Source organism: Alternaria postmessia (genome assembly GCF_024291825.1).
Source record: "Alternaria postmessia strain BMP 2775 chromosome Unknown scaffold_26, whole genome shotgun sequence".
Classification (NCBI taxonomy): domain Eukaryota; kingdom Fungi; phylum Ascomycota; class Dothideomycetes; order Pleosporales; family Pleosporaceae; genus Alternaria; species Alternaria postmessia.
In genome coordinates this window covers 169,168-196,516 of record NW_026260099.1, presented here as the reverse complement: position 1 = coordinate 196,516, position 27,349 = coordinate 169,168, and the positions used below count along the sequence as shown (strand labels likewise).

Below are 27,349 nucleotides of genomic sequence, written 5' to 3'. Positions count from 1 at the left end.
GACGACTAGAACAATGAGGAAATGAAATCAGCACATGAATCGTGCACCGAGCCAGCATGTTGGACCCTTTACCTAAGCGATTTCCCCACAGCACTGACCATCTGAACTTTGTTGTACTCCTAGCTTTCCTCGTTCTTGTTCCCTTAACGGTTCAACTTGTTTTTCTAATCATCCCGCTGAGGCCTGGAACGACTCCAAGAGGACTATACTGGTGACATCACTGCCAGGCAGAACATGGAATCAACAACGAATGAGCATCTTAGACCCTGAGCTATTTTCCCCGAAGCACCCACCGAGCAAACCTTCCTGCACCCCTATGCACCTTTGTTTTTTCTTGTACCCGCCAATTTGGAAGAAGTTGAGCAGTTGGAGAAGCTACTAGATGTAGATCGATGAGAAATGTCCGATGTTAAGATTCCCAGGCGTGGCGGGTAACTCAAGGCGACTAGAAGTATCGCTCGCTCTGCATTGCGCGACTGCTAACTCAACAGGGAGAACGTGGCGCGGATCGAAGAGGTGTCGCCATACCGAAGGACGAAGCGTGCACTACATGTGCGATGCCCAAGCTGGGGGGTTGGGATCCCATGGTTCAAGCTCAACCCCTTGTTCTGGTGCGGGTGTGGCGTCGTGGTTCCTCAATGTTACCTGAATGGGAAGGTGCTTGAAAAACATTGGTGTAAAAGTTGATCGCGGGTACAGTACCTACTGAGAGATGACTGGTTGGTTCCGATCTCCGACCGCGATGATGGACTTGCGCAAACCTTAACTTCAGCTCGTGGGATCATCGACCATCAACTAACGGGACCGATATTAGAAGCACCCAGTCAGAACACCAAACTAAACACGATGGCAGAACTGGCGGTTCACTAGCATCGCATCCCATCATGATGCCCTACACTTGCACCTTTCAGGACATGGCGCTCATCCGAGATGCGATTGGGCAGGGAAGAACCTCGGTGTGCCCCGGCCCTACTCGCGGTCTGTCATGACTTCTGACATTCTGGTACACCACATGCTACAACAAATGTATTGAAGGACTCGTTCGTCCTGGACTCTTCGGGGTGCGAGACGCGCGTAGTCGACTCGCTCTTTAAAGCCCTGGGCCGACGGTCGCGGAAGGCGGGGATCAAACCACACGCTCGCTTTAAACTTTACCGCTACACCAAGGCTCAGGCACCAACCTCTAGCTCATAGCTGCTATTTGCTCGCAAGGCTAAAGACAACAACCGTAGTCACGTAAGGGAACCTCTATTCATACCACCTTTCGGGCAGGAGCACTCAGCACAAAGTTGGAGTGTACTCCTAACATCTGATTGCACCAACTCAAGTACATCCGCTGGCTCCGACATGAAACTTGGTCACATAACCCTGGACCTGGATACATAGCTACGCTATCTGCAGGCCAAGCTGCTGTCCCTGGGCTGTACCTGTTTCAACATGCCTTACGATCTCACAGTTGCCATCCCGACCCTGGTTGGCAGCTTGCTGTCAGCTGTCGCAACCTCTTGCGTTCTCATCTCGTACATTGTGTACGCTGATCAGCAACGGTCTTTTCGTCACGCACTGGTTCTCAACCTTGCTTTGGCTGGTGAGAGTCCTTGACAAATCACTGAGATATTCAACTAACACGTCACAACAGAATTCATTAATTCGCTGAACAATTCAATATCTGGAATCTATGCGATCGTAAACAGGGGTAATATTGCAGAGGGTCCAGCATGTAGCCTCAATGGTTGGGTAGGTCAGTGGTCTGTTCAGGCTGCCGACTTCTCAATCCTAGCCATCGCTGTCGTAACACTCCTTACGATCACCCGCAAGACTTATATGCCAAATGCCTCCCTTTTGAGCAAGGTTCTCATTTGCGCATCCGTATGGGTTATTCCCACCATCACAGGTAAGCCCATAACAGCACAATCATCAATACAAGGCTGACTCAATCCAACAGCGACTACAGCCGCGGGACTGGAGGAACTGAAACCTGTTAGCGGCAACTGGTGCTGGATATCCGGAAAACGTACGGATTTACGCTACGCCTTAGGTCACGGTTGGAGATTCAGCATCATCCTCGGAACCATTGGGATCTACATCTACATCTGGGTATATATGCGACGACACTTCATACAGCTACACAATCTCAGCGGAGGAAGATCTTACGGCCAAGGAAGCTCTAACAAAGCTGCCAAACGCCGCACTTTCCACAGAGATAATGCCATTGAGTTAAGGAGCGAGTCGCAGACGGAGCTGCACGAGATTAATGTCGAGTACCGCTATGAAGTCAAGCATTCTGAAGGGAGGAGCGGTACCAGTCTCGGAAAGGGTCTTGACATTGAATCCTCGGTGGGCGACAACAGACGCCCTAGCGAAACCACACTTGGCTCGCCATTGTCACCAGTAAGCCCATACATCAAGGATCCAACAGGTACGTGCAGTCCTTTCATTCTTGAAAGCCGTTGTTTATGATAGCTTCTCCGTCTATGATAACCCATCACTGACACGTACAGCCTTGACCAAAGACTTCCCTCCTGCAGACAGCGTACGAAACGTCGCAATAGCCATGCCCGGAAGCAATGCCAAAGTCGCGATCTCTGGAGCATACGAGTCCGGAACCACTCCCCAGCGCAATGGAGCCAGTCCTCGGGACCTGGAGCGAGAAATCAAGAGAATGCTACTGCTAAACGCATATCCAGTGCTGTACATTATCTTGTGGTTGCCTGGTATTCTCAATCGCCTGGTGGAAGCTTCAGGTCATTCGAGCTACCCGTTGACTATCCTACAGTGCTCAACACAGTATATCGGTCTGGCGAATGCTATCACGTATGGGTTTAACGAGCATTTGAAGACGACGATCAGGCGGGACTTGGTGAAGTGGTACAGAAATAGACGAGGAAGGGCACAATTATCATCATAACTCATGAACAATAATAACTGCACGAGTCTATAATGTTAACGTCACATACTACCTTACCCTGCTTGCAGTGAGCGGTGAGACTGCGGCCTAGCGCAATGGACCCTGGATTTCCCATCACGACGCTGGCTATATCTGTGAGCTACTTCGTCTCCCTAACAATCCTTCCGCCATTCGACACGCCACTTTAACGAGGATGGCGAATACGAAGCGAGCCACCGATGTGCCTCCAGTGACCCCATCACTAGACCAAGAAGATAACATGTAGGCACAAAAACATTAGTACTTCACTTCTTCAATCTAACATCAGCAGTACTTTGCGCAACGCTACCGAGTCTCCACTTCTGCGCCTTCCAGCTGAGCTAAGGAATCGGATTTATGAGTACGTATTACCTATCGTAAGGCCTGAATACAGAAAACGTGCTAATATATCATGCTTTTGGCAGATATGCGCTGATCCTCCCCAACTTTTGGTACGATGACTGGTACAGTGTTCTATCGTGTGTGTGCCGTCAGATTCAGGATGAAGCGGGTTCGATACTGTATTCAGGCAAAATCTTCAAATTCGATAGTGCCGTTGCTATGGGAAGATACGTACGGCAACTATCGGCATCCCAGCGAAATGCCATCAGAACCATACAGATTAGTAGGGCAGACTATCCATACAGTCAGTGGAAACATTATGATATAAACAATATCACTCGTCTGCACCGACTGGGGGGATTGCAAACGATTCTTGTCAAAGATGACGGACTTGCACAGATAGTGAGGTCCTGGAAGGCCGGTATCAAGGTCATCGTGGAGAAGTGAGGAGACCATGTAGACGGGTATCTCGGGCGTTAAGCAGGGCAGAAGATGCCCACTAGCAGTCTTGATAGAGAGAGAAAGTGGAGTGAAAGGCAGTATGGGCCAGTGCCACAAACCAGGCGATACATCTACATGAACCTCAAATTCAGCTGCCATTGATGATTGCATACTAGACCACTCATATTAGCATGCTAGCAAATAGTAGCCCCAACGCTCTCTCACTTCTCTGACAGTTCTCGGCTTCACCTAGACTTGGGTCCAAGCTCTCGCTCACTTGCCAACTATTTCAATCGAACCCACAACACAACTCACTCTGAACAATAACAACAGAAACAACAACTGCCGATGGGCATCTTCTATTATGACCCAAGAGATATAGCGGCGCGCGCTCAGATGTACGTAGTTCAAATTCAATGAGCAAGTGCGGTGAAGGCAATAGGTAACTTTTGAATAGCACGGCAGCGAACCAGCGCAATTCTCCTCTTCTACGACTGCCAGCCGAGCTCCGGAACCGAATCTACGAGTATGCGCTGGGTGGCCATAAGATCTATATGGTAATACGCATACGCATCTTGGAGACCAAAGAGAAGCTATGGCTGGATCGGACCGATCGGTGTGGAGTTGTACCAGCTTTTGCATTGCTGAAAGTATGCTCCCAAATCAACGCCGAGGCTGCGCTTCTCCCATACAGCCTTAACGCTTTCTGCTTTGAATCAGCCTACATCCTTGAACTTTTCCCAAGAGACTTCCCCATATCAGCCACGCAAGCGATCAGAAGGCTAGAGTTCTCTTGGTTGGTCACGGACCACTACATGCTCGAGCAGATCTCGTCATTCCTTCTTCGATTTGAAGGTCTTCAGGAACTTGGGCTAGGTTATGAATACGACACCCGGCCGTCTTGCAGTTCTAGAACGAAGGCCAGACTTTGGTATTATTCGTTGGAACTAAAGGCTGGGATGCCCAATCTCAAGATCTTTACCTGGGACAAAGGCATTTACCAAGCAGTATAAATTATCACTGATGTGATTTGATATCGGCTTTGAAAGCTGCATAGCAAGCGCAAAAGAGTATAGTTCATTGTTTCACGATGATACACGGGCGGTATTACTGGCATCTACAAGGAACAGTATTAGCTGGAATCAGGATTTCTGATGTCAAAAATGTATAATAACTTCATTCTCCCATACAAGACGCAGCAAGCGACTTTGTGTACTCCTCACTTCTCAGTAGATCAACACCATTTCACGTGTAGCTCACTCACCTACATTACAACACAACATGTTCCCCATCAACGTTACCAACTCTCCCCCTTCATTAAATTCTTTTGATGCCTGAATTATTCAGGCGTTTCCAAATCCCTCCAATACTCTATCTTCTTCCTCCGCGGTCTCTTTCCCTGGCCAATCATTATTCATCTTCTGCGTCCTCTTTCTATTCCAAATACACACCCAACAAGATCCCGTTTCCTCCCATCATCCAGAATCTCCATATGTCCATCCTCGCCGTCATTGAAACGCGTATCACATTAGATTAGAGGGTTTTTACTACATACACAGTGCTTGCCTCTAATCCAGTCTTCGCATGACATCAGATCTCCACTATCTCGGTTCAAGTGTCCGTAACACTTTTATCAGATTTGGGGTTGTATGTAGAGGGTTGGTAATTTGTGAGAAAGCATAGGACACGCCTGGGAGTGCTTGAAAGTAGTTTCCCTGGGATTGCTGTCCAGAGAAGGAGGAATCGCGTTCGTCTGTATTCTGTTCAGATGTGTTGATTCATTAGGGTTGGTGGTGACCACTTTCAGAAGAACGTAGGAGTCAGTGGATCTGAAAAAGCATACGCGTAGATTGTCTTCCTCGTTTGTTCCAGTATATCTTACTGCTTCTCAGGATACCCCATCTTCGCCTCATCTTCCGCAGTTCCAAATCCTCCCCAACCCTCAAATCCGTCAGCAAACTTGACTGCCGCGCGGAGCCAGTGGTCCGACCGGTTGTCTCCAGTCTCCCATGTTTCCTCCGCTACCTTCAAGGCCCGCAATGCTGTAAATATCAGTCAAAATGTCCATGTCCTAGCGTAACGTCCACGACATACCCTTGACGTGATGCGCATCAGTCGAATGCGGGCCGTTCAATGCCTTGTCTACAACATACTTCCAGCCCTTCTTCTCACTGCCATCATTACCCATAGCTTTACCCATATCGACCTCCGGCCTCATCTGGGCAATGTACACAGCTAATGCGAATAGCCACCATTGCCGCAGAAGACTAACATGGAACTTGGCCGGTACCAAGGGGAGGAGGATGCGAATGGCATGAGAGCTTGTAAGCACATGCACGATGAAGAAATCGTACTTCCCCTTCGCTGGTAACGGTGTGCCTGTCAAAAGCCCCAATCCCACTTCCTGAGCAGCCTGAAACTGTTCGTTCGGTGCTGTAATTTCCCAGGCATTCCAGTATTCTAAAAAGGCTTCTTCGCGCTCCTCTAACACCTTGGTGATATCACCGCTGCGGTGGTCATAAAGGCCGTCGAAGCGCTTGTCTTTGCGCACTTTGTCCAGGATATCGATGAGCCCGGTGTGATCTCCACTTGCGCTATGCGGGCTGGGCTTTGTATACCTTGGGTCGTCAATGTATTTATGAAGGGGACTGTAAAAGCAGGAGCCCATAGCCAGAGCCTCGATCGAGACGGTTCTGGAGTTCAGTTCGTAAGCGTAGCCAAGATGGATGAGAGGATGTGCAACTGGATAGTGTTAGCGATGCTCAAGCTTTGAAAGCAGCAAGCTTACGTCCGGAGATAAGGCCATTGATCAGCGGCTCCTTTCCCTTGAACATGAATTCCTCGAGCACTTCTTCGACATTGTACTTCTTGCTCACGAGCTGATCTTCGAAGAAATCGATAAATGCGCGTTGGTATCTGGCTGCTGTTGGTAATTGATTCCGTCTCATCGTCGTCACTACTCACTCGCGCTTCCCCAGGAACTCGCGCCAATCGTCCTTTGTTATTTCACCTGGCGCGTCATGCCATGGTTCTAGTACTTCAGCCTCCTTCTCGTAGATTTCGTTGAGATGTTCTGCCGTGCCTCCGAGAAGGTAAGCCGATCCTAAGATCTATGGTATTTGCTTAGCAGCTACAGCCTTTACAGGAGGAGCAGCATACGTGCGGTGTATGGTTGTGAAAAGTAAGATTGTGGTATATAATCGAGTAGTTCGCGTGATTTGCTTTGAGTAGATGCTTGAGAGTTCGCGGTCGCTTTTCCGCCGAGGTTTCGATATCATGGATCTCCACAGAGGGTAGATCAACAGTGAGATGCGTGCCTTCGCCTGCACGAAGAAAAGATGGTAACGATATTCTTGGTAAGCTGAACATTATTTCTGTGTGATTGCAAAACTCAAGAGAGTTTGCGGGGAAGATGCGCAATGAGAGCTCGCGTCGCGCCTTCCTCGTTCTGGTATGACGTGATGTCCTCGGTGCCGCTCGCAAGCTTAACCCAATCAGGATGAGCAGAACCTCGAAGTGACTCCACAATGCTTCCATCCTCGCTGCTCGTTCTACCTTACGAATTTAAGTATGCTTGATCGCGAATATTGAACTTGGCAATCATATTCAAGTATCTATCGATAGAAAAAAAAGTTACTGAAAGTTTACATTCCCACTTCCTTCTGGTGTGGTGAACAGTTTCCGCCTTCCTTCATGCATATACTGGTTTTCATGGAACGTGTGGTTTTCTCACTTTAATACTGCACTGGGAAGGGTTGGCAAAGTGTTAATTGCTATGGCCCTCAACTTTGAATGAGAGAAGAAAGACAGCTTCATACAGATCGCGCTTTCATGTCTTCGACCTTTGCCAGTTGGGTCGTATCTGTTGACTTATCTCCCCGTACCATAAGACGTCTTAGAGGTGTTAGAAATTCTTCAAGTCTCTAGTTTACTAACGCCAAATGTAGCAAGTATATGCAGATTGATCTTTTGAAAAGCTTAGAAAAAGCAATCTTATACATAGTCACCCGCCTCATCCCACGTCTACAACTTCGCCACCTCCCTCACCTCCAGCATTCCTTCCATTGTCTCCTTCCATACTTCCGCCGCCTCAGCACTAATAGCATTCAAGTCATAGCTAACCCCAAACCCAATGATGCCCTCTGCACTAGTCGAACTTCCAACCAAGAACTCATTCTCCCGTGCCCTGACCCCAATATTCACGTCTCGGAAGTCCGCCGCAAAGTCTTTGTCCCCTAGGTTCTTCAAATCATATGTTCCGCGCTTGAAAAATGTAGCCAGAGGGCCGATGGACGAGACACCGCACGTCGCTCCGTAGCCGGCTGTGCTGGGAGCTAGGGAGCCTTGCGGGTTCTGGAAAGAGGGTGAACGGCGTTCGGGTGGTAGTTTTGCTTCGACACGCTCGATCTGTGTGACGTAGCCGGTCGCGAGTAGACGGCCTGGTGAGTGTTTGTCAAGAATACCTGCTGTACCTGTCTTCCCCTTTCCTTTCAAGCGTTTTTGATAGACTCGCAACTCTCGATTGGCATGCTTTGCTGTTAGTTTGAACCTTCCTTCTACTGGTAGATCTGAAGACAAGAAAGGCATTACTATCCCTTCGCTGAATGCTAGCATGCATGAGTCTGCCGGTGGTGGGTTCACAAAGAAGCCGCGCGGGTTTAGAGGAAACGATGCTGTGAATGGCGGGTGACTGTCTGAAGGAGAACGCTTTTCGTGGATGGACATCATGCCTAAACCGGCGAGAGCGAAACACCCAGCTCCTATACTGACATTTGCAGATCGGCATAGTGATATCAGACGTGCTGAAGCGGCAGCTGAAAGCGATGCGGAGACATGACCACATGACATCGGAGGGCGGGTTGAAGGGCTATAGTCGAAGAATCTATCGAACTTAGGTTCTAGTCGTAATGGTTCATCAAGCCTCTTTTCTCTCCATAGCGGATTCGTGAAGGTAGGTGGTAGTCCTCCTTTCTTCACATGTCTCAGCACTCTGATGAGCGCCCAGAACCAACGCTGTCTCGCCCTATTGCCTGCAATGGGTGGGTATAAGTCTTCTTGGGCGGCTGGTAAGACTTTCTTGATCTTCTCTGATGTACAGACAGACTCGATTTCTGCCAAGATGTTCTGAGACGGCTGGTTTACGATGCGAAGAAAGTGGCTGAACCAATTGTACGCCGAGAGACCATCGGAGATCTGGTGCGCAATCACGATAAGTAATCTCAGCTCATACGTCCCGTTTGGAAGTTTCCGCAAAGGTAGCACATGCAACTTCGATAAGCATTTTGCGGGCTCGACGATGCGAGTCACGTTGTAGGCGTGACGGTATAATTCTTTCTCATCAACTTCGTCATATGCGTCTTCGATCCAGATAATGCTCTGCTCGACTTGTTCGATTGCAGATTCAGAGGAAATGGGTACGTCGACGGCGAAACCCCGTGTTCCAGTTTCTTGGTTATCAACAACTCGAGCCATAAGCAGAGGATGTTGAAGCCGTAAAGCGGTCCACGCGAGCGCTATCCTACGTCTCAATTCTGTCTTTGAGAGCTTGTGCTGGATTGCCAATGTATAGAGAGCCGTCATATCTGTGGCATGATTAGTCGCTTTCAATAATAGTTGACCTAGTGAGTAGGTCTATAGTATCTCGCGCTCTTGTACATATAGTGTATAGCCACGAAGAACGAGTGAAATCTTTAGACTGATGTTGGACCAATACGAAAATACTGAGAGATGCTGCATACCTGCCCGGCCACCGTAGTACGTGCCATCTGAGTCAAATGAAGTCTCCACTAGCCCAAGCGGACGGTTGAATAGCTGCCTGCCATCTGTACTATCAGATAGTTTCCATTCTGCATAGTTCGTTGCATATTTGTCCAACCAATGACCCTGCTCTTGCATCTGTGGTTTCATTACGCTTCTTAGCTGTTCAATCTCGATGCAGTTGTTGCTGTTTGCCACTTCGAGAGGTGAACGATGAGAGATGTTGGCAAGAAAAAGGAATAGGTAAATGTATTGAGAACCATAAAAGATAGAGAGGCCAAGATGCGAAGGATGCCAGACGAGCGGAGTCGGAGTGACCACCAGGTTGTTAGACGAGCTCCTCGGATAGGCCCACTTAGGTCATCGACAGACAGTCGCCGAGGTAGCGTCATTCCTAAGATGGTTAGTGTTTAATTGATTCTCGACCTATAACTGAAATTGCGACCTAATTGTATACTCTGTTACTTTTCTAATCTAGTTGTGGCATGCATCACTGTGTATAGCTCAAGGGCACAATTTCAGTAGCAGGTACTGTTCGTGAAAACAAGCTTCTTCGTATCTGGCTAGATGCTGTATACGGATGAACAGTTACTTGGACAATTTACCCTAAAGGTATCCCCAGTGTATTATTTTAACAGGTTAACAGAACGCAAAATGATGTACACTTCTGCCGGGTATCTAAATCACACAGCAACGTTGTGTGGTCTTCTAAACTACGTCCTCCATCTCATCCTCTCCCTCGGTATCTCCATCACCCGGGCCCTCAGGTGCAGCTGCCTCTGCTTGTTTACTAGTGTCTCGCTGGTTGTCAAATACAGCCTGGCGCTTCCAGTTGCTTGCAAACGGCCCAGATTTGACGAGGAGCGCAATGTCGCCAAGAACTTCCTTGAGGTACTGCTCCGGCTGCTTGGTCCGTTGCTTGATGGCCTTCATAGGCCAGTACTGGTACTCGTCGAACAACTGGTGAAGTACATCGATAAGATCGGAACGAGCCATACGAGCAGCCTTGTTCTGTTGCGATTTTGCCTTGGTCGTAGGCTTGATGAAGTTCTTGAAGCGGTTGTTGAGTGTAATGGAGTTGTTGACGTCTGAGACTTCGGTGTCTTTTGTGATGATGGTGGTTGTGTGGGAGCCTTGAATGGCTTGCTTGATGCGCGCGGCGCTGAAGTCCTTGAATTCCTTGGTCTCGAGGGGATTCGCGTTGTATTGCCGTGTCGCGTGACCGACGAGCGCAGTCTGCTTGGGAATTGCCTTCTTGTATTTGCTCCGTTTCTGAACACGCGCATTCGGATCTTGTACACCACCAAAGCTTCCCTGTTGGCCTCTGCCATAACCGTAGCCTTGTTGTCCCTTGAATCCTGGCAAATCTTTCTCTGTGAACACGTATGTGTTGCCTAGCTGAACATCGGAGGCGGCTGCAGGGTCCAACTGGAAGGCTGAGGGAAGGTTGGACTTTGCGCGCCAACGGTCGTTGAGGAAGACGCGCATAGGCTTGTCCTTATCGATGCCGCTCGTTGTCGCGAAAGCGCAGACTTCTCCGATCTGAATCTGGTCGTTGTCGTTGCCGTCGGCAATGTCTTCCCACTTAGAGACTGCCTCGTAGAGCCAGTCTGGAATGCGCGTGAGCCAGACGTCTTGCTGTGGGTTATCCTTGTTGATAGACATCTCGCCCGTATCCTCGTAGAAGTCATCGTCCATGAAGCCGACGCCAGGCTCTTCCTTGACCTCTGGCTTAATGCCGTTCATGATTGCGGATGCGACGAAGTTGCGTTACGGCAGGAGTGCAAGGTATCCACGTTGTGGTCGGCGCGGCGTGTGCGTGACAATTGGTGATGATAGTAATAGAAGCTTGAGCGTGTGCCCTACGAAGAATGTGCCAGTGGTAGCGAGGTGGCTCAGCGAGCGTGAACCTTGGTTGCGATGATGAAAGACATCGGATCGTCTCAGGCAGGCGCATTGTACCTCCCGACGCGCTTCCGCACTAGCGTGCCAAGACTCTTATCGATAATGCAGCTCTGGTGAGGTCGCGCTTGCCCCACGTCTGTTGCCTATACCCGTCAACAACCAACGAGCAAGACTGGCTTTCTCCCTCTTGTAGCCCCAGAATCCGACGTTGTCTTTGGCAATTCTAATTCTTCTCTTACGTAGGATCTAGAAATCAATTAAACTGAACTAAGAGGGTTTTCTTTACGATCCAGCTTACCTCAAGCATCCCCCATCATGGCTTCCCCAGCTGTCACCTCCGCTTTACAGCAGATCGAGGCAACGTCGGCCAACGAAAAGCCCTCTCAGTACACCGCCCTTCTCCAACAGATAGTCGAAACATCGAACAATGTTGCCGCCGATCTGAACGCATACGCACAAACTCTCCTTGACGACTCTCTTGGCATAGTAGTCCTCCGACCACTTCTTGCTGCTTTCGTGGACGCTTACCGGACGGTCAAAGATCCAGATGCAAAGATTGATGTTGGAGAGAAAGTCATCACGCTCCTACAATCCAAGGGCGCGGGTCAGTACGAGGAACAAGATACACAAATTAAGCATGCTCTGGCAGACGCGTTCGAGCAGAACGACGATTTCAGGCGGTCTGCGCAGACACTTGCAACCATAAACCTCGAGTCGACACAAAAGTCAGTTTCTGCGGATGACAAGGCGAGAGTTTGGATTCGGATAGTCCGGTGTTACTTGGAGGAAGATGATCCGACAAGCGCATTCACACACTTGAACAAGATCAAGAACATCATATTCAACGTGCAGGACAAGGCAACCAAGGTCATGTTCCAGCTGAGTCAAGCCCGAATCCTTGACTCGCAACGATCCTTCCTCGATGCCGCGCAGGGATACTACACCTTGAGCAACGAGCCGCTAGTCGACACTGAGGAGCGGGACGGCTTTCTCGGAAGAGCTATTATCTGTACGGTCCTCGCTCCTGCCGGTCCACAGCGAGGCAAGATGTTGGCCAAGCTATACAAAGACGACCGAGCTAGTTCTGCTGAGGACTACGCCATCCTCGAGAAGATCTTCTTGAATCGTCTTCTCACACCCGCTGAGATCAAGGCCTTTTCCGCTAAGCTCGATCCTCACCACCTTGCCCGAGGCGCCGACGGCCTGACTGTGCTTGACAAGGCCATTCTCGAACACAACTTGCTCGGCGCATCGAAGCTCTACAACAACATTGGATTTGATCAATTGGGCGAGCTGTTGGGTATAGACGCGGAGAAGGCAGAAGACTATGCGGCGAAGATGTTGGAGCAAGGACGACTTGCCGGATACATTGACCAAATCGACCGATACGTCTTCTTTGAGGGCGAGGCCAGTGGCGAACGCAAGACTGGACATGCAGAGCGCGTTGTAGGCAAGGAGCTACGGAAGTGGGATGCCAATGTCACTGGTCTGGCAGAGGAGGTGGAGAAAGTCACTTCGATGATCCAGAACCAATATCCTGACTTCTATGCGTCGCAGGTGGTGCACTAGCATGGAATCAGTGCATCCAGCAGCGAATCGACGAGGAGCAGATAGTGCATAAACGGCGTCAAGGGATCGCATATACCCAGTGTACACTTAGACATGATGAATACGAGCATAAGAGCCTAAGACGTCGTTCTGATTCCAAACAGATTGCGTTGGTCCGACAACTCTGCGGCCAACGTGCTCATGGTATCGACACATATATGATACATTCGGAAGACTCATGACAAGACACTGCTGATTCCCACAATGCCACAGCTATTGTACACTCTTCTTCTCCTCTTGCCCCAATGCCGCCTCGTACTCCTCCAAACTCTTAACCTCCAAATCACTGATCTTCAAGACGGTGAAATGCAGTTTGCTCTTTACGTGTTTGGTGTGTCTTTGCCTCCTCTTGGTCTTCTCCTCTATTCTCAATGGTTCGCTCTCCACACCCACAACCCGCGCCCTGCACGTGAATAACCGCTCATCTAGGTAGTACACCTTTTTTCCATGGTCTGCGTTTCCCTTGACAGACTCCGGCGCTTTTAATGTGTAGTCTCGCGATCCAATGTGTGTAGCGCGGTTCAAGCGCAGAATGTCGCCGGGGCGTACATGTGGCATTTGGAAGGGGAGGCGAAGTGTGTCGCCGCGAGTCAGGAGATATGGACGGCCATGGAGATGTGCGGTTATGTAGTGTGCTGGCTGGGTCTGTAGGAGAGGGAGGAGCTTGCGGATGGAGGGTGTGAGGGTTTGCGAGAGGATGTCTGAGCGGGCGTGTGGTGAGGCTTTGACATCGTTTGAGGAAGCGGGCGTAGGGGCATCGCTGGGGAGAGGCTGTGGTGTTTGAGCGCGCTCTTTGGCTTCGTCTGATATGCGGTGGCCGGATTGGATGAGCGGTTCGGGGGTATTTGATGTGTCGAGGTTGTGCGATACGGTTGTTATTCCTGCGCGGCGGATGGTCGGTTGGACTATCGCCCTGGACTCGAGGAACGCATGGCGTGCGGAGCGAGCGAATAGAGCCATTACTGGGGTTGGTGGGACGCAATGGCTTGGGGGCTGCTGCAAACAGTATCTCTGGTCATGCGGCGGAGGTCCGATGTTGAAGAATCCAGCCCGCATCGCGCTAGTGGGGGCTAGTGCCGAACTTTTTGGAGGCGGAAGGCGCTGCTGTAAGAGACTCCACTCTACCACCACTACCCTTACCATCCAGCACACGCAGAGGTAGTCGCCATGCCTCAGAACGAGTATATCGAGCGCTTTACGAAGCAGTATGTCTACACCCATCATGCATCCTGCACCCCACCACCAGCGCCTCGCGCCTCAGTGCCAAGAACACTCCACTAACTCTGTCGCAACAGGCACGGAAAGCGCTTCGATCACGATGAGCGCCAACGCAAGAAGATCGCCCGTGAAGGACACAATGCATCGAAGAAGGCGCAAAACTTCCGTGGTCTGAGGGCCAAGTTGTACGCCGAGAAGCGCAGGAAGGAGAAGATTCAGATGAAGCAGAAGATCCGCGCACACGAGGAGCGCAACGTCAAATCCAACGAAGCACCCGAGCCAGCCACCGATGCGCTCCCCGCATACCTGCTGGACCGCAGCAACGAGAAGAATGCCAAGGCTCTCTCTTCCGCCATCAAGCAGAAGCGTAACGAAAAGGCAGCCCGGTTCTCGGTTCCCCTGCCCAAGGTCAAGGGTATTTCCGAGGAGGAAATGTTCTCGGTTGTCAAGACGGGAAAGAAGACGAAGAAGAAGAGCTGGAAGCGTATGATCACCAAGCCTACCTTCGTCGGTCCTGGCTTCACGCGTAGACCCGTCAAGTATGAGCGCTTCATCAGGCCCATGGGATTGCGTTACAAGAAGGCCAACGTGACACACCCTGAACTGAACGTTACCGTCCAGTTGCCAATCATGTATGTGTCTTCACGCAGTAACGACAGACGAGCATAGCTAACATTTCACAGCTCCGTAAAGAAGAACCCTCAGCAACCCATGTACACGCAGCTGGGTGTTCTAACCAAGGGTACCATCATCGAAGTAAACGTCTCGGAACTTGGTCTCGTAACTGCTGGAGGAAAGGTCGTCTGGGGTCGCTATGCACAAATCACCAACAACCCCGAGAACGACGGTTGCTTGAACGCCGTTCTCCTCGTCTAAGCTCCTGGAAAAAATTGCATTTGACGGCGTTAATTGGTCATCTGAATATTCCATTCCGAAGGCGTTGCGGCGATTACGAGCATGAGATTGGGATTTGCTAGGCAGGAAAGAAGGGCGGCTAGCCGATGATGCAACTGTGCCTTTTATGTTGGACAGATATGGAATGTAACCAAAAAGAATAATGATACCACATCGACCAACATGCCATGAGTTCCCATCATTCCTGCTTATAGAGTATCACGGTGCACCAAAGGAAAAAAGAGTCCGTTGCAACATGAATCAGATAGTCATGCAGAACACTAGTAATCTATACTTGCTAAACACCATTCCCATATGCCCGCCCAATCCGTGGTATCTTCCATTCCCAGCCCATGCCATGCCATCTCTGCAAAACAAAACAAAACAAAACAAAACAAAACGCCAGCCAAAACTCGGCCATTACCTCCCATAGAGCAAGTTTAGACATCTACAGTATTCCCGTCACACAACGACACCGCTCAGATCAACATGTCGCCTCTGTCTCTGCACATCGCCAGCCAAAACTCGGCCGTCAGCATCCAGCGCACCATCTCCCACCCAATCTGTGACAATATCTTCCTGATGCTCGTCATCGAAACTGCCCCGCCTGCCCGTCTTATCCGCCCAACCCGTACGTTCGAGTTCGATGATACCGCCAAACCGTCTCTCTCCGTTAGCGATAAACAGAGACTGTCCGTCAGGCGTAAACGAGACACCATCCGCAGGGCCAAAGAAGTCGAATACCTGTTTTGACTCCCATGTCTGCGCATTAATAATATTGATAAAGTCGTCTGCTTCAGCTGCAACGAGAACACGGGGTCCAGAGCCAATGGGTGAGAAATGCAGAGACCGTGGAACACTTAGTTCGCTCTTCATGACGGCCAAGGGCTTCTCCCAGTACCGCGCGTCCCAGACGACAATGGTGGAATCCTGGGCGGCGGTTGCGACGTGGATGCCGTCGTCTGCCCAGGCACAGGCGAAAGCGTCGTCGGTGTGGGAATTTAATGTTTCAAATGCTTGGCCTGTTTCTGCGTTTGTGATGAGCGTTTCTTGGAAGTCGCCAACTACGACACGCATGCGGCCGTTTGGACTCGTTGCTGAGCAGTTGACTGCTGCTGGGTATTGGAATGAGTGGATGAGCGTGTTGGTTCCGCAGTCTAGGACGCGGAGGTGGTGGTCGTTGGAACATAGGACGGCTTGGGGGGTGTAAGTCCGCCGTGAGGAGAACAGATGCATGTGGTTGACTATCCGCGACTTCGTGTCTGTTGCAAAGTCCGAGGTGCGACCGAACGTATAGGCCGAGCCTTGGGTAGAAGCAAGATTTGCGATGGCGTACTCGCCTTCAAAAGCGCCGGCGATAAGTACATCGCCGTGTGATGCAATGGTGGTTATTGACGCATCAGGAGCTAGATGTTTGCTGAGATCTGCGACAACATCTTCGGGCACACCTTCAGCGTCTGTGTGGAGTACTTGGTGACCTTTGGCATAATAGACATCGTTGCGGGATGTAGCTGTCACTATGTTTCGCAGCTGGAAGTGAGGTACGAAGGCACGGGGCTTGGTGTTGATCCTTCGAAACTGGAAGAAGCTGTCTGTGTTGGGTGTTGAATGGATATACTTCCGAACTGCTTTGACGCTATGTAGCACTCTTTGACGCTCGTGCTGCGATCGCGCCTTACGAACCGCTGCACGTGTAGTCTATCAAAGTGTTAGCTTAAAGATTTCTTGCTTCTTGCATATGTATAGGCAGGAGATTGCTAGACGCTGTCTCGCAGCTGCCAATGTAGACATCAGAATGTGAGAACGTACATTGCGTTTCGTCCAGTCGATGCCCTGGTAGTCATATTCGTCGCCCTTCAGGTCGTCTCGACTAATAAAATCCGGCACCTGCACGAGGTCCAGACCAGAAACGACGGGCTTGAAATGTCCAAAGAAACGATGGAAGTAAGAAGTGATGGGACAAAAAGCTGCCCTATCCTGGATGCTCAGATGCGGCTCATTGAGCGTGGGTGGCGGCTCGAGCAATGGATCAGCACCATATGGCAGGTGTATTGTTTGGGCCCCTATAGCCATTGGCGCGGCGATGTATGTAGTGGATGTGTGCAGGTGGTGAGGGATGCTGGATGTTTGATCAAACATGTCGATAGCGTTGTATGTAATATATGACGGGTGAATTGGGCCAAACATGTCTTCAATCGTGCCTCCTTCATCCAGCGATGGGTCTTCATCGTCGATATCTCCCTCTCCTGCTCCATGCGACCCAGGCATGGTTTCCATAAAGTGCTGGTAGTCTTCTAGCGATATCCCCCCGCCATCGTCATCGTCGTCCTCCACCTCGTCATCGTCGTCGCCGTCGTCATCGGCCGGTCTGCCGTCAGAGAGAGTCGCAAGAGTTACAGCAGCAGCCAATGCGCTGGGCGAGTGCGGCCAGTCTCCATGGTCCGGATGCGATTGCGACGGCGGCGTTGTGAGATGCGGTGTCGTCGAGTGTGGCGCGGACCAGTTGTGCATGCTGGCCATCGACGCCCGCTATCCGCCTGATAACCAGTGCAGCGGGGCCGCCGAGGCAGGGTTTTGTCGTTTGTGCGTATGCGACGAGACGGTCGACTGATGTAGTTGTAGAGAGGCGTTGCGGCGCAAGGTATAGGCTTGTCTGGCGTGGGGGGGAAAGGTGACTAGGCCAAAGCATAGGCTCGGCGCAGCGAAACAGGCAGAATACAGCAAATATGTAGCGGCTGACGGGCTAGTACCGTCGCGTCGCAGGCTGACTAGGTCGCCTCTCTGCACTCGATCTGTCTGTCAACTACCCGAGGCGCTGCATGCGAAGGAAGACACGTCCTGGCTAAATGTGGGGTCGCTCCTGCCAGAGCCCTAGATGGGCATTGGCTGCGGGAGAGTTGGGCTGGGCTGCAGGGCAAGCAGGTCAGCTCCCGTGATGATTATGGATATGGCTATGTGCGCCGAACGGCTCCTAGAACCTACACTTCCGTCAGATATATACACCGTCTGTGAAGCCCGCCGAATATTCGTATCCCACCCTCCGCGGGCCCTCTAGTTTAGACTGAACACGGGGGGATCGGACAGCCACCCACCCCCAAGCCTAACTAGCGACTCCACCATCTAAGAGATCTCCAGACAATAGATCTGTGTATTCACGCTGCTCATCTCCACGCTGTCACCAGGCGTTCAGGGTTAAGCGGCCATGGCGTGCCCGCGGACAGTCACACAACTCACATGGCACTGCCAACACGACAACCTTCTGGAGCCAAGACCCGACAACGAGAATGCAGTGGCCACTCAACGTCAGACATACAGGCCCACACCTGCTCTTGTCAGGCCCCTTTTGGGACACAGGCAGCACACCAGCTTCGCTAAGCTCATCGTCTGGGGCCAAAAGGTGACGCGCTGAGCGCTGGCCCATAGTTGCACGGCGAATTGGTGGAACAAATCAAACGTCTTTCCCCACCGCGCCTCCCCAGACTGTGGCTCAAATGCCGTTTTTGTCTCTCCTAGCCGTCCCGCCTCTGGACAACGGTGCTGGCACTCCACGACAGTAAGCCACTGATCGCTCCGGAGAAATGCCGTCGATTCAGGGCCCATCTTACGCAGACGCTGGAAGCACAAGACACATCTTGAGACTGTAAAACGATACAGGAACAGTGATGCGAGATCATTCACCTCAGTACTGTTTGATCATGACATGCCGAGTCTCGCGAGAGCTGACAGCATGCGGTAAGGATGTATTACTAGAGCGAGATGCCTATGTGACCCCGACAGTGAAGTAGAAATTCTACAAACTCATAATAATGACAGAAATGGCCTGCTAAAACGGACATCGTAGCAATGCAGCAAATCATGTAGTACAGATGCAGTCCTTCCTACACAACGCCACGATGCGAAACTAATTATCATAATACTGGTCGTAACCCTGTTGTTGTTGGTGCTGTGGCCATCCACCAGCCGATGTCGCCGCTGGTGTCTTGAGTCTCCGTTCTGTTGGTGCCCAACGTTAGTGACAGCATTATCGCGAGAAGTTGTGTTCCTTACCTGCTTCAAAATCATGCCACCTGCGCATTGTGATTTTGCTACTGTCGAATTCTCCTTCATACTCCAAGCCTGCCTTTTTCGTCTTTTCGCCTGCCGTCTTTCGAGTATCTCCCCAGCTGAAGTCGTCAAACTTCCAGAACGCATATGTCGGAAGTATAAAGTTCCAAACAGGCAATGACAGCAGATAGACGAACATCCAAGCGACGTAAGACCACCGATGGGCTGTTACGATGATGAGGATGGCGGGTAGACCAAGGATGAGCGCTAAAAGGATGAGGGGTATGACGGGAGCTTCTGTGTGGAGAACAGCGGCTTTGATAGCGATGGCGACTAGACATGGTCAGCAAAGCCGAAGCTTCATAGTGGAGTACGGAGGCTTACTTAGGTAGAATGTGAAAGCAATGGCGGCTGGGAGAACCAGGGTTCCGATCAACTCGATGAACACAACGAACTGCATGCTGAAGCAGAAGGTGCCACACAGATCTCGCACTAGCACAAGCTCCATCAGGTTGTGGACCGTACTATTAATCCATCGTCTGCGCTGTGACAGCAGAACTTTGAACTCGTCCGGTACAACGGTTTTGCAAACGGCTTGCGGGACGAAAACCTGTTTTCGCTTGGGGAACGTCTTGAGCATCAGCGTCGACAGGTATCGATCCTCACCCAGTAGTAGCAGATTCTTCTTGTGCAGCGTATCAACCACGTTCTCGGAGTAATGCTCAACAACATCCGGATTAGCCAGGATCGGCACCCAGTAGTTCTGACCACCCTTGGGAGCCTTGATGCGGTACATGCAGAAACAACCCGGCAAGCAAGTAACACCACCAAAGACTGATTCGAATGACTTGGCCAAGTGATGGGAGATGAAGTATCTATCACAATTAGTGGCGCGATTGTAAAACATGGCGACAGCACTTACTCAAACACCTGGATCATGGAGACCCACGAATCCCGCTTATTGGCAATCTTTGTTTCGCCGCAGAGCCCCATGATATCTGGATCCTTTACCATGGCTGAGACCATGTGCGTCAAGCTGTCAGGGAAAACCTTTGTGTCGGCGTCGACCATGAGTACTATCTCGTAGAAATCGGGCGAAATGCCAGTGATCTTCCAGATACCGTTGAACATTTCGAATTCAAGCTCCGTCATACGCTCGTCAAACATGACCTTTTGCAGGAACGACATGAGGATGATCTGACTGTCTCGCTTTCCACGATTGCCGGGCTTCGATTTTTTGGCCTCATCGGGTGTACCACACTTCACGACTAGCAACACGGGAACACGTTGTTGCTTCTCGACAGGAATGCGGGTCGTCTCGCCGTAGTCGTAGAATCCTGAGTAGATCTTGGCCATGTTGTGTCGTTTTGAACCACTAGCGACTGCGACGTATGAATGCGCTTGGACCTCGTGGGGCAATACCGCGTGATCCTTCATCATACCAAGACAGACCTCTGGCGTTGTCAAATCTTCTCCATGACCCTTGATCATACCGTCGCAAATAATGAGGATCAACTTGTGGCTGTTGGGGTAGTCTGTGGTAGCGATGGAGTCGAGTGTAGTTCGCAGTCCGTCGGGACCTTCAGAGTACGCGGTGACAAGACAGATGGTGTGCGCCAAGGGGTATCCAAAAGGTTGCCATTCTGGTGGAGGCTGAGGTACAACAGCTTCGTGTGTGAAACCTGCGGGTCCGGAGCCTTCGACACTTGAGTAGCGGTTGGTGTCGGTCTGCCCAGAAAGAAGTAGACTAGACCGAGACTCTTGTGCTGAGAACTGCGCATTGTGCTTTCCGTCCAAGGGCATGGTGCCTTGACTGGCATTTAGTTGCTTGTACATACCACTGTTCGATCCCAGGATGCGAGATGTCGTGCTCTGGCTCGTCATAGTCGTCGGTGGGGCACGGGTCTTTGCGTTCTTGTCAACCGCGTAAGGGCTGGTAAACCTCGAAGTCTGTGGCAGGAAAGTACTGCCACGCTTGTTGCTGCGGTCAGAGCCGAAAGATGGATCCATGAGTTTTGGTGGCGGGCGATAGATATCGTCACTCCACTCTTCGATCTGCTGCTTTCGCAGCTTGGAGTCCGCGGGAGAAATGGATGTGTTGGTAGCAGCAAACTTTTTGCAGATAAACCACTGGAAGAGAAGGGCGAGGACGAACTTGGCCATGACAACAGCCAAGATGAAGACGAGCGACACATAGAGGACGACCTTGGAAGCAATGCAGCCAATGCTTTCCGTATCGATGGAGCCGACTTTGATGGTTTCGGTAAAGCAACGAGCTACCTGCTTCTCATAGCTGGATGAGTACGCACGGGTAACGTCTACGCCACGAACAGAGGGATTCTGACGAATCTCATCGAACAGAGGTGGAATATTAACCTGGGTCCGGTTGAACCAGTCGAGCAAGTTCAGGTCCAAGACATCACCGCCCCATACCATGAGGTTCCTAGAACTGTTGCGAATGTCGTCCCAGGTAAAGTACACGTCGCCGGCGTTTCGCAGACCGTAGAAGGCTCTACGAGCGTTGTCCGAGGTATGACACTGGTAACCGTTGTACTCCAAGAAGGTCGTATTGGGCTTGGTCGATCCGTCTTGGTTGAACAGACGGCACGGGAAGTACCAGCCCAGATCGCCATTACCACTCGTGGGAATGCCAGAGTTTTCCTTTTCAGTGATGAGTCCTTTGCAAGCTCCATTGACATTCTGGAACAAGAAGCTAGCGTCTTTACCGCCGTTCTTCTCTGGAAGATCGAAGAGAACGTTTGCGTCTTGGGGGATGCCGCGAGCGCGAGGGTGCTTAGACTGAGCGAGATCGTAGGCTTTGCCGTGAATGATCAGGTATCCACCTCCGACTTCGTTTGTCCTAAGGCGAGCATTGCCGCCAGATGGGCACACAGTCTCCGTAAAACCGAATGTGAGGTATCCAACGAACGTGCAGATGAGTAAAATGATGCTGACTAGTCCGACCTTCTCTCTCCATGCTCGCTGCTGCGCCTTCTGCGGTTTTCCAAAGCACTTCAAGATGGCATTCGGACACCAGAAAGTAACGATAGCGCAGTAGACATTCCACAGACTAGGTGGTCGTAGCTTGTCCTGCTCCTTCTGACGCTGCTTCTCACGTGCTTCCATTGTCTTGCTCGTCAGCTTGCGTTGTATCCGTGGCTCCCCGTCGTCCATCGGAGCTTGCTTGTCGTTGTACCCTCCGCCGGAGGCATTTCGCATATGCGGGGGCTTGATGTCAGTGCTGTCTGAGCTGACAGTCTCTGCCTCGAGGTGGTCTTCTAGAATAGGGTCGTTACCCGTCGTCGATGGGTGGACGTCCATGCGCTGGGCATGTTTGCGGTAGTGATAGTTCGGATGGCTCGGGTCCATTCGCTGGCGTTCAGGTCGGATAAGACTGCGCTTCCTGTTCAACTCGGGCTCGGATGGTTTCGGTTGGCCTCTCATTATGGGATCGCGCTCCATAGGCACGGGGGTGCCGGGCGAGGGAAGCGCGCGCGAGTAGGCCTGGGTGCCGCTCTTGCTATTGGAGCGGTCGTGCGACCGTGTGTTCTCCAGATCCGAAGTCCTCCTTCTGCGGTGGTGCGAGTCTCGGTGCGCATGTCGCCGCTCGCCCCGTCGAGGCGGCGACGACTCCTCGGGTCGCTGCGGTAGAGACATGTACGTGAGGTTGTGACCTCAGCTGTTGTTACACAGTGGGGCTGTTGCGCGGAGCTCGTTTCGGCCCGGGAAGAATGTGTATAGCGGTTCTATGGGGATGGCGATCGCATATAAGATAGAGTGCGGGCTTGGGGTAGTCGTTAGAGTCGTTGTAAATGGCGGTGGATCGTGGTTTCCTTTTTTGCAACGAGTGGTGGCCGTGTGCAGCAGGAGCGAGTGCGCTGCAGCAAAAAACCAAAGGGTATAGTGAAAGACGGTCCTAACGAGCGACGAGGAAAACCGACGAGACCCCGGGCGACACAATAGGTGTTGCTAGAGCGATGGCATATGGGGGCGAAGCTGGCAAGGGGTGGATGCTATTTTGGGGATTCTGTTCCGCCACTAGCACCAGGCCTATCGCTAGAGCGTACATAAACACGGGATGATTTTCCACCCTCGCGATCAATGACAATCGCCATTGACAGCTTCGTCTTCCAGTACGCTTCTCTGTTGTAATTCTCCGTCGTACTGCATCTAGCTGCCTCTCCCTTCACATGTCGCTGTCACACCTCAGTACCCCTTGCCTGCGAACGATCCATGGATGCTACATGGCGGAACCCCTGCATGCACCAAATCCTGCAGCCAAACGGTTACCGAGCCCTAGATCGCCATAGTATCAACCTCCCTATCGACTAACCTCACTTCTCCTTTTCTACCTTCTGGACAGTGTCTCAACACATCTTTCACACCAATGTATAAAGGAGGCATGCGCCGAGTTGGCTTCTTAGTCCATCTTCACTATTGGCGCCGAGAGCGGTGGGCGGTACACACTCCCGCATACATTAACACGGCGCGCCTGTCATGAGTTGCCTAAAATCATCAAGGATTGTGCCCCATCCTTCTTCAATATACACGAGTGGACCTGCGCTGAGCTTTGGCAGCGAATTTCCGCCTGACGCCTCGTGCTTTGCAGCAAGCTGACTGACAGCTTTGAACGCGTGGAGTCAGGGTCTCTTCACACAGCTCCACATCATTCCATGTCTCCATCCTAAGCCCTGCAGAGCGGTAGCTCCACTCGCGCGAATTGGCAGAGACGGTTAATTACCTAGCTGGCATTTGTCACATGTATAGAATTCGATAGCCGCGGAAACTTCGGTGGGGTGGAGATGGCTTGGACAAGTGATTCTTTGTCCGCATCGAGGTACAATGAAGCCTCAACGCGTCTGCTCGACCACCTGTGATTAATAACGTTTGGAGCATGACAGGATAGTGTCTCCATCGTGAATGACGCCACCTTCCTGATGCTCACTGCGTACGTGTCTCAAGCAGCGCCCAGCCCAAGCCCAGTAGTCAAATACCGATGCACATCCGCGCCCATGCAGAACTTCCTCCGCATTTGCCAATATTTCCCCCGTGAGCCGCCATCGATTCTCTGCGCCCCTTCGGATCTTACCGAATAGATCGATAGTGCTCGTGTTTCATGCTGGTCACACACACACCATCTCGCTTCCTCAGCAAGCCGGCCTCTGCCGCCCAGCCCACTCAATCCACTCAGTCCACTATTCGCCATTCTATACGAGAGTCGGCATCGAGTGGGGTTTCAAAAAGCGTCTACTGCCCTCGTACCGTGCACTTGCCCTGCATTTTGTATGAACCGAGTCGAGGGTTCATCTAAAAGACTATTCGCACTTTTCGAGGGCAACGTTCAGGGTCCAACTGCCGCCAACCCTTACACTCCGCTTCCAGTGAGTCTAATCCTCATCTGTACCGTAGATCATCATCCCAGGCCCCAGGGTACGCATCCTGCTATGGCCGAGGTTGGCAAACATTTGTTACAACCAGTCGTCACACCGCAACTCAAGTTGCTAACAATTGATTGTAGGAGCAGCAAAGATCCACACAGCAGACGGCTCGTTATCGCATGCGTCGGTTTGCTTGTCACTAAGACTGCACCACCACCTTAGAGCCCCGCCGTTGCAGCGAGTCAGGACTTAGGCGGACATAAGACTGCCACCAGAGATCTAAGGAAGGGGGACGCCATTTTCGAAGCGATGTCCCAGGTTGCTTCGACACCACCATCGAGGGCCTTGCCACCCGTCCCCGCCGACGAAGAAGCCTACGGCGCACATCGTCCTGACTTGAACGCCTCGGGTAGTTTCCAGCATCGCAAACCGCCCACCACGCGACACTCTTCCACACCCTCGTTCAGTATTACCGAGCACAACACCACAGCGGCAGGAGGACGCGATTCGAGACAGTCCGGATCTTCCTTCAACCAAAGTTCCGACGGCCATTCAAGGACCCCGTCGCGAGACATAGAAACACCAGACCTCGAGTATCGGTTCTCCGGAAGCTCAATTCCCCCCGCGCAAGAGATTGCCTTTAGACAGCTGCATATCAGCAACGGATCGTACAGTAGTCGATTCTCACAATTCGCGGAAATGGACGTCGCAAGGGCTCAAGATGAGGCAGACAACATATACACTCCCCAGGAGCAATACCGGCCCGTATCCTACCCGAACCAACCGACCCCGCCGGCTGCTGCACATTCTCCCCGCGAGACCGCACAATCGCCGACGGCTGGGTCGCAGCACTCTTCGAATAACAGTGGGCGCAACAGCTACTTCAACACCCATGCGCAGGAGGGGGAGCTGCAAGTCCCGCATAGCACAGTGCCTAGACCCAGCTCTGCGTACACCCTGGGCTCGGAACTGAATGCACGAGGTCGTACAGAATCCCCACGCCTTTCAGTGTATGGAACCTCCCCGTCACCTAGCGGATCACCTAATCCTTATGCCCGCCCCATCTCAACCAGCCGCCGTTCTCCCGACGTCAGGCCGGAGTCGTCTTACATCGATCTGACCAATCTACCGTACAACCAGCAAGTCGCCCCTGCAGCCAACTTTGGTAATGCAGCTCTGCGGGGCGCTGTGGGGCAGAATGCTTCCCTGCTCAACCAGAAGAAGACGCTGGAAATGTACAGGGCGAACGTCAAGAAGACAGCGGATACTGCAGTGCAATACGAGTTCGCGCTGTTCATGGTACAAGTAGCCCGCGAGATTCTGGGGTCGGAGAATGACAGTGATGACCACGGCATGAACCCCACAGAATTGCTAAAGGAAGCACGACAGATTCTTGAGAGATTAGCCGCCCGCAGCTATCCGTTTGCACAGTACTACCTTGCAGATGGATATGCGTCAGGTCTGTTCAACAAGGACAAGCCGGATCACGATCGCGCATTTCCACTCTTTGTAGCTGCTAGTAAGCATGGACACGCGGAATCAGGATTCCGTGCCGCACTCTGTTACGAGTTTGGTTGGGGCTGCCGCAAAGACTACGCCAAAGCTGTTCAGTTTTACCGCGCTGCAGCATCGAAGAACCACCCGGGAGCTGCGACACGACTTGGAAAGGCTTGTTTGACAGGCGATATGGGCCTTCAGAACAAGTACAGGGAAGGACTAAAATGGCTCAAGCGAGCTACTGAATCAGCCGACTTTCAATACAACATTGCGCCGTACGAGCTTGGTCTGCTGCACGAGACGGGCTTCGGGGACGACATCTTCAAGGACGAGGTGTACGCAGTACAGCTCTTCACACAATCTGCCGAGTTGGGACATCCGTTGGCTGCTTTGAAGCTAGGCGAAGCTTACGAACATGGCTTGCTACGCTGTCCTAAAGATGCTGCACTCTCCGTTCACTATTACAATTGTGCTGCCCAGGCCGATATTCCCGAAGCCATGATGAACCTATGCGCGTGGTATATGGTCGGTGCCGAACCAGTTCTGGAGAAGGACGAAAATGAGGCGTACGAGTGGGCTAAGAAAGCTGCGGAGCATGGTGAGTCTGTCAACATTCGTAGAGGTTAATCATGCTAATTCTGTCAGGTCTTCCAAAAGCCGAGTATGCCTGTGGATATTTCACAGAAATGGGCATTGGCTGCCGGAGGGATCCTCTAGAAGCAAATGTCTGGTACGTCAAAGCCGCAGACTCTGGCGACGAGCGGGCGAAACAGCGTCTTGCCATTATTCAAGCTGCCGCATCCGGGCAATCACACACTCCAGCAAAAACCAATACCGATAAAGGCAAACTTAAGAAAGAGAAAGTCAGCAAGGAAAAGGATGTCAAAGAAAAAGACGAAAACTGCGTCGTAATGTGAAGAGGGGCGTGTTGTCGATTCTTTCCGTCCATGCTTCTGTTGTATTTTCTCTTATACCCGATTCGCGATCTGTTTTTCCTTCTCTTGCATGTGTATGGGTTGGTGGTTTCCGCCATTCATTAATGGGTATGGCGGTAGTTCTTTTAATATGGGGGGATGTGCATATACGGCGTTCGTGATGCATTACTCTTGCATATCACCGCTCGGGATTTGAGCGTCAAAATCTTTCCGCACTTTTGATGGTAGCATATCGACGGTTTTTGCAGCTTCGTCATAGCATGCAGAATAGAGTTAAATTCTGAGGACAGCTGAGATCAGTGGAAAAACAAAACGGATGATGGTACCAGGTGCCTTGACTATGTGCTATGGTTGTACGAATGACTGTATCTTATGATAGGCCTATATGGTGACAAAACTTGTAG

General features: G+C 51.4%; 10 protein-coding genes across 10 annotated transcripts; 4 read left to right on the top strand and 6 right to left on the bottom strand.

Annotated features, from left to right (window-relative positions):
* Positions 1-1,437: 1,437 nt before the first annotated feature.
* Positions 1,438-2,908, top strand: J4E82_005140 (uncharacterized protein; the record flags this gene model as incomplete). Its single annotated transcript, XM_051731410.1, has 4 exons — positions 1,438-1,588; positions 1,640-1,894; positions 1,946-2,419; positions 2,502-2,908. The coding sequence occupies 4 exons, from the start codon at positions 1,438-1,440 to the stop codon at positions 2,906-2,908; spliced, it is 1,287 nt and encodes a 428-aa protein (XP_051588848.1).
* A 2,679-nt stretch (positions 2,909-5,587) lies between these two features.
* J4E82_005139 (uncharacterized protein) lies at positions 5,588-7,078 on the bottom strand (the record flags this gene model as incomplete). Its single annotated transcript, XM_051731409.1, has 5 exons — positions 5,588-5,751; positions 5,804-6,451; positions 6,498-6,625; positions 6,674-6,819; positions 6,869-7,078. The coding sequence occupies 5 exons, from the start codon at positions 7,076-7,078 to the stop codon at positions 5,588-5,590; spliced, it is 1,296 nt and encodes a 431-aa protein (XP_051588847.1).
* Positions 7,079-7,732: 654 nt separating this feature from the next.
* J4E82_005138 (uncharacterized protein) lies at positions 7,733-9,181 on the bottom strand (the record flags this gene model as incomplete). Its single annotated transcript, XM_051731408.1, has 1 exon — positions 7,733-9,181. The coding sequence occupies one exon, from the start codon at positions 9,179-9,181 to the stop codon at positions 7,733-7,735; it is 1,449 nt and encodes a 482-aa protein (XP_051588846.1).
* Positions 9,182-10,174: 993 nt separating this feature from the next.
* On the bottom strand, positions 10,175-11,212 carry J4E82_005137 (uncharacterized protein; the record flags this gene model as incomplete). Its single annotated transcript, XM_051731407.1, has 1 exon — positions 10,175-11,212. One exon carries the CDS (start codon positions 11,210-11,212, stop codon positions 10,175-10,177), a length of 1,038 nt encoding a protein of 345 aa, XP_051588845.1.
* Positions 11,213-11,686: 474 nt separating this feature from the next.
* On the top strand, positions 11,687-12,940 carry J4E82_005136 (uncharacterized protein; the record flags this gene model as incomplete). Its single annotated transcript, XM_051731406.1, has 1 exon — positions 11,687-12,940. The coding sequence occupies one exon, from the start codon at positions 11,687-11,689 to the stop codon at positions 12,938-12,940; it is 1,254 nt and encodes a 417-aa protein (XP_051588844.1).
* A 252-nt stretch (positions 12,941-13,192) lies between these two features.
* J4E82_005135 (uncharacterized protein) lies at positions 13,193-13,939 on the bottom strand (the record flags this gene model as incomplete). Its single annotated transcript, XM_051731405.1, has 1 exon — positions 13,193-13,939. The coding sequence occupies one exon, from the start codon at positions 13,937-13,939 to the stop codon at positions 13,193-13,195; it is 747 nt and encodes a 248-aa protein (XP_051588843.1).
* Positions 13,940-14,146: 207 nt separating this feature from the next.
* Positions 14,147-15,073, top strand: NSA2 (Ribosome biogenesis protein; the record flags this gene model as incomplete). Its single annotated transcript, XM_051731404.1, has 3 exons — positions 14,147-14,184; positions 14,275-14,829; positions 14,881-15,073. 3 exons carry the CDS (start codon positions 14,147-14,149, stop codon positions 15,071-15,073), a joined length of 786 nt encoding a protein of 261 aa, XP_051588842.1.
* Positions 15,074-15,553: 480 nt separating this feature from the next.
* On the bottom strand, positions 15,554-17,602 carry J4E82_005133 (uncharacterized protein; the record flags this gene model as incomplete). Its single annotated transcript, XM_051731403.1, has 2 exons — positions 15,554-16,789; positions 16,901-17,602. 2 exons carry the CDS (start codon positions 17,600-17,602, stop codon positions 15,554-15,556), a joined length of 1,938 nt encoding a protein of 645 aa, XP_051588841.1.
* A 1,390-nt stretch (positions 17,603-18,992) lies between these two features.
* J4E82_005132 (uncharacterized protein) lies at positions 18,993-22,792 on the bottom strand (the record flags this gene model as incomplete). Its single annotated transcript, XM_051731402.1, has 4 exons — positions 18,993-19,084; positions 19,139-19,468; positions 19,520-20,010; positions 20,058-22,792. The coding sequence occupies 4 exons, from the start codon at positions 22,790-22,792 to the stop codon at positions 18,993-18,995; spliced, it is 3,648 nt and encodes a 1,215-aa protein (XP_051588840.1).
* Positions 22,793-24,579: 1,787 nt separating this feature from the next.
* J4E82_005131 (uncharacterized protein) lies at positions 24,580-26,927 on the top strand (the record flags this gene model as incomplete). The annotated part of the gene is made up of 3 exons (XM_051731401.1): positions 24,580-24,588; positions 24,736-26,608; positions 26,656-26,927. The coding sequence occupies 3 exons, from the start codon at positions 24,580-24,582 to the stop codon at positions 26,925-26,927; spliced, it is 2,154 nt and encodes a 717-aa protein (XP_051588839.1).
* Positions 26,928-27,349: the final 422 nt, after the last annotated feature.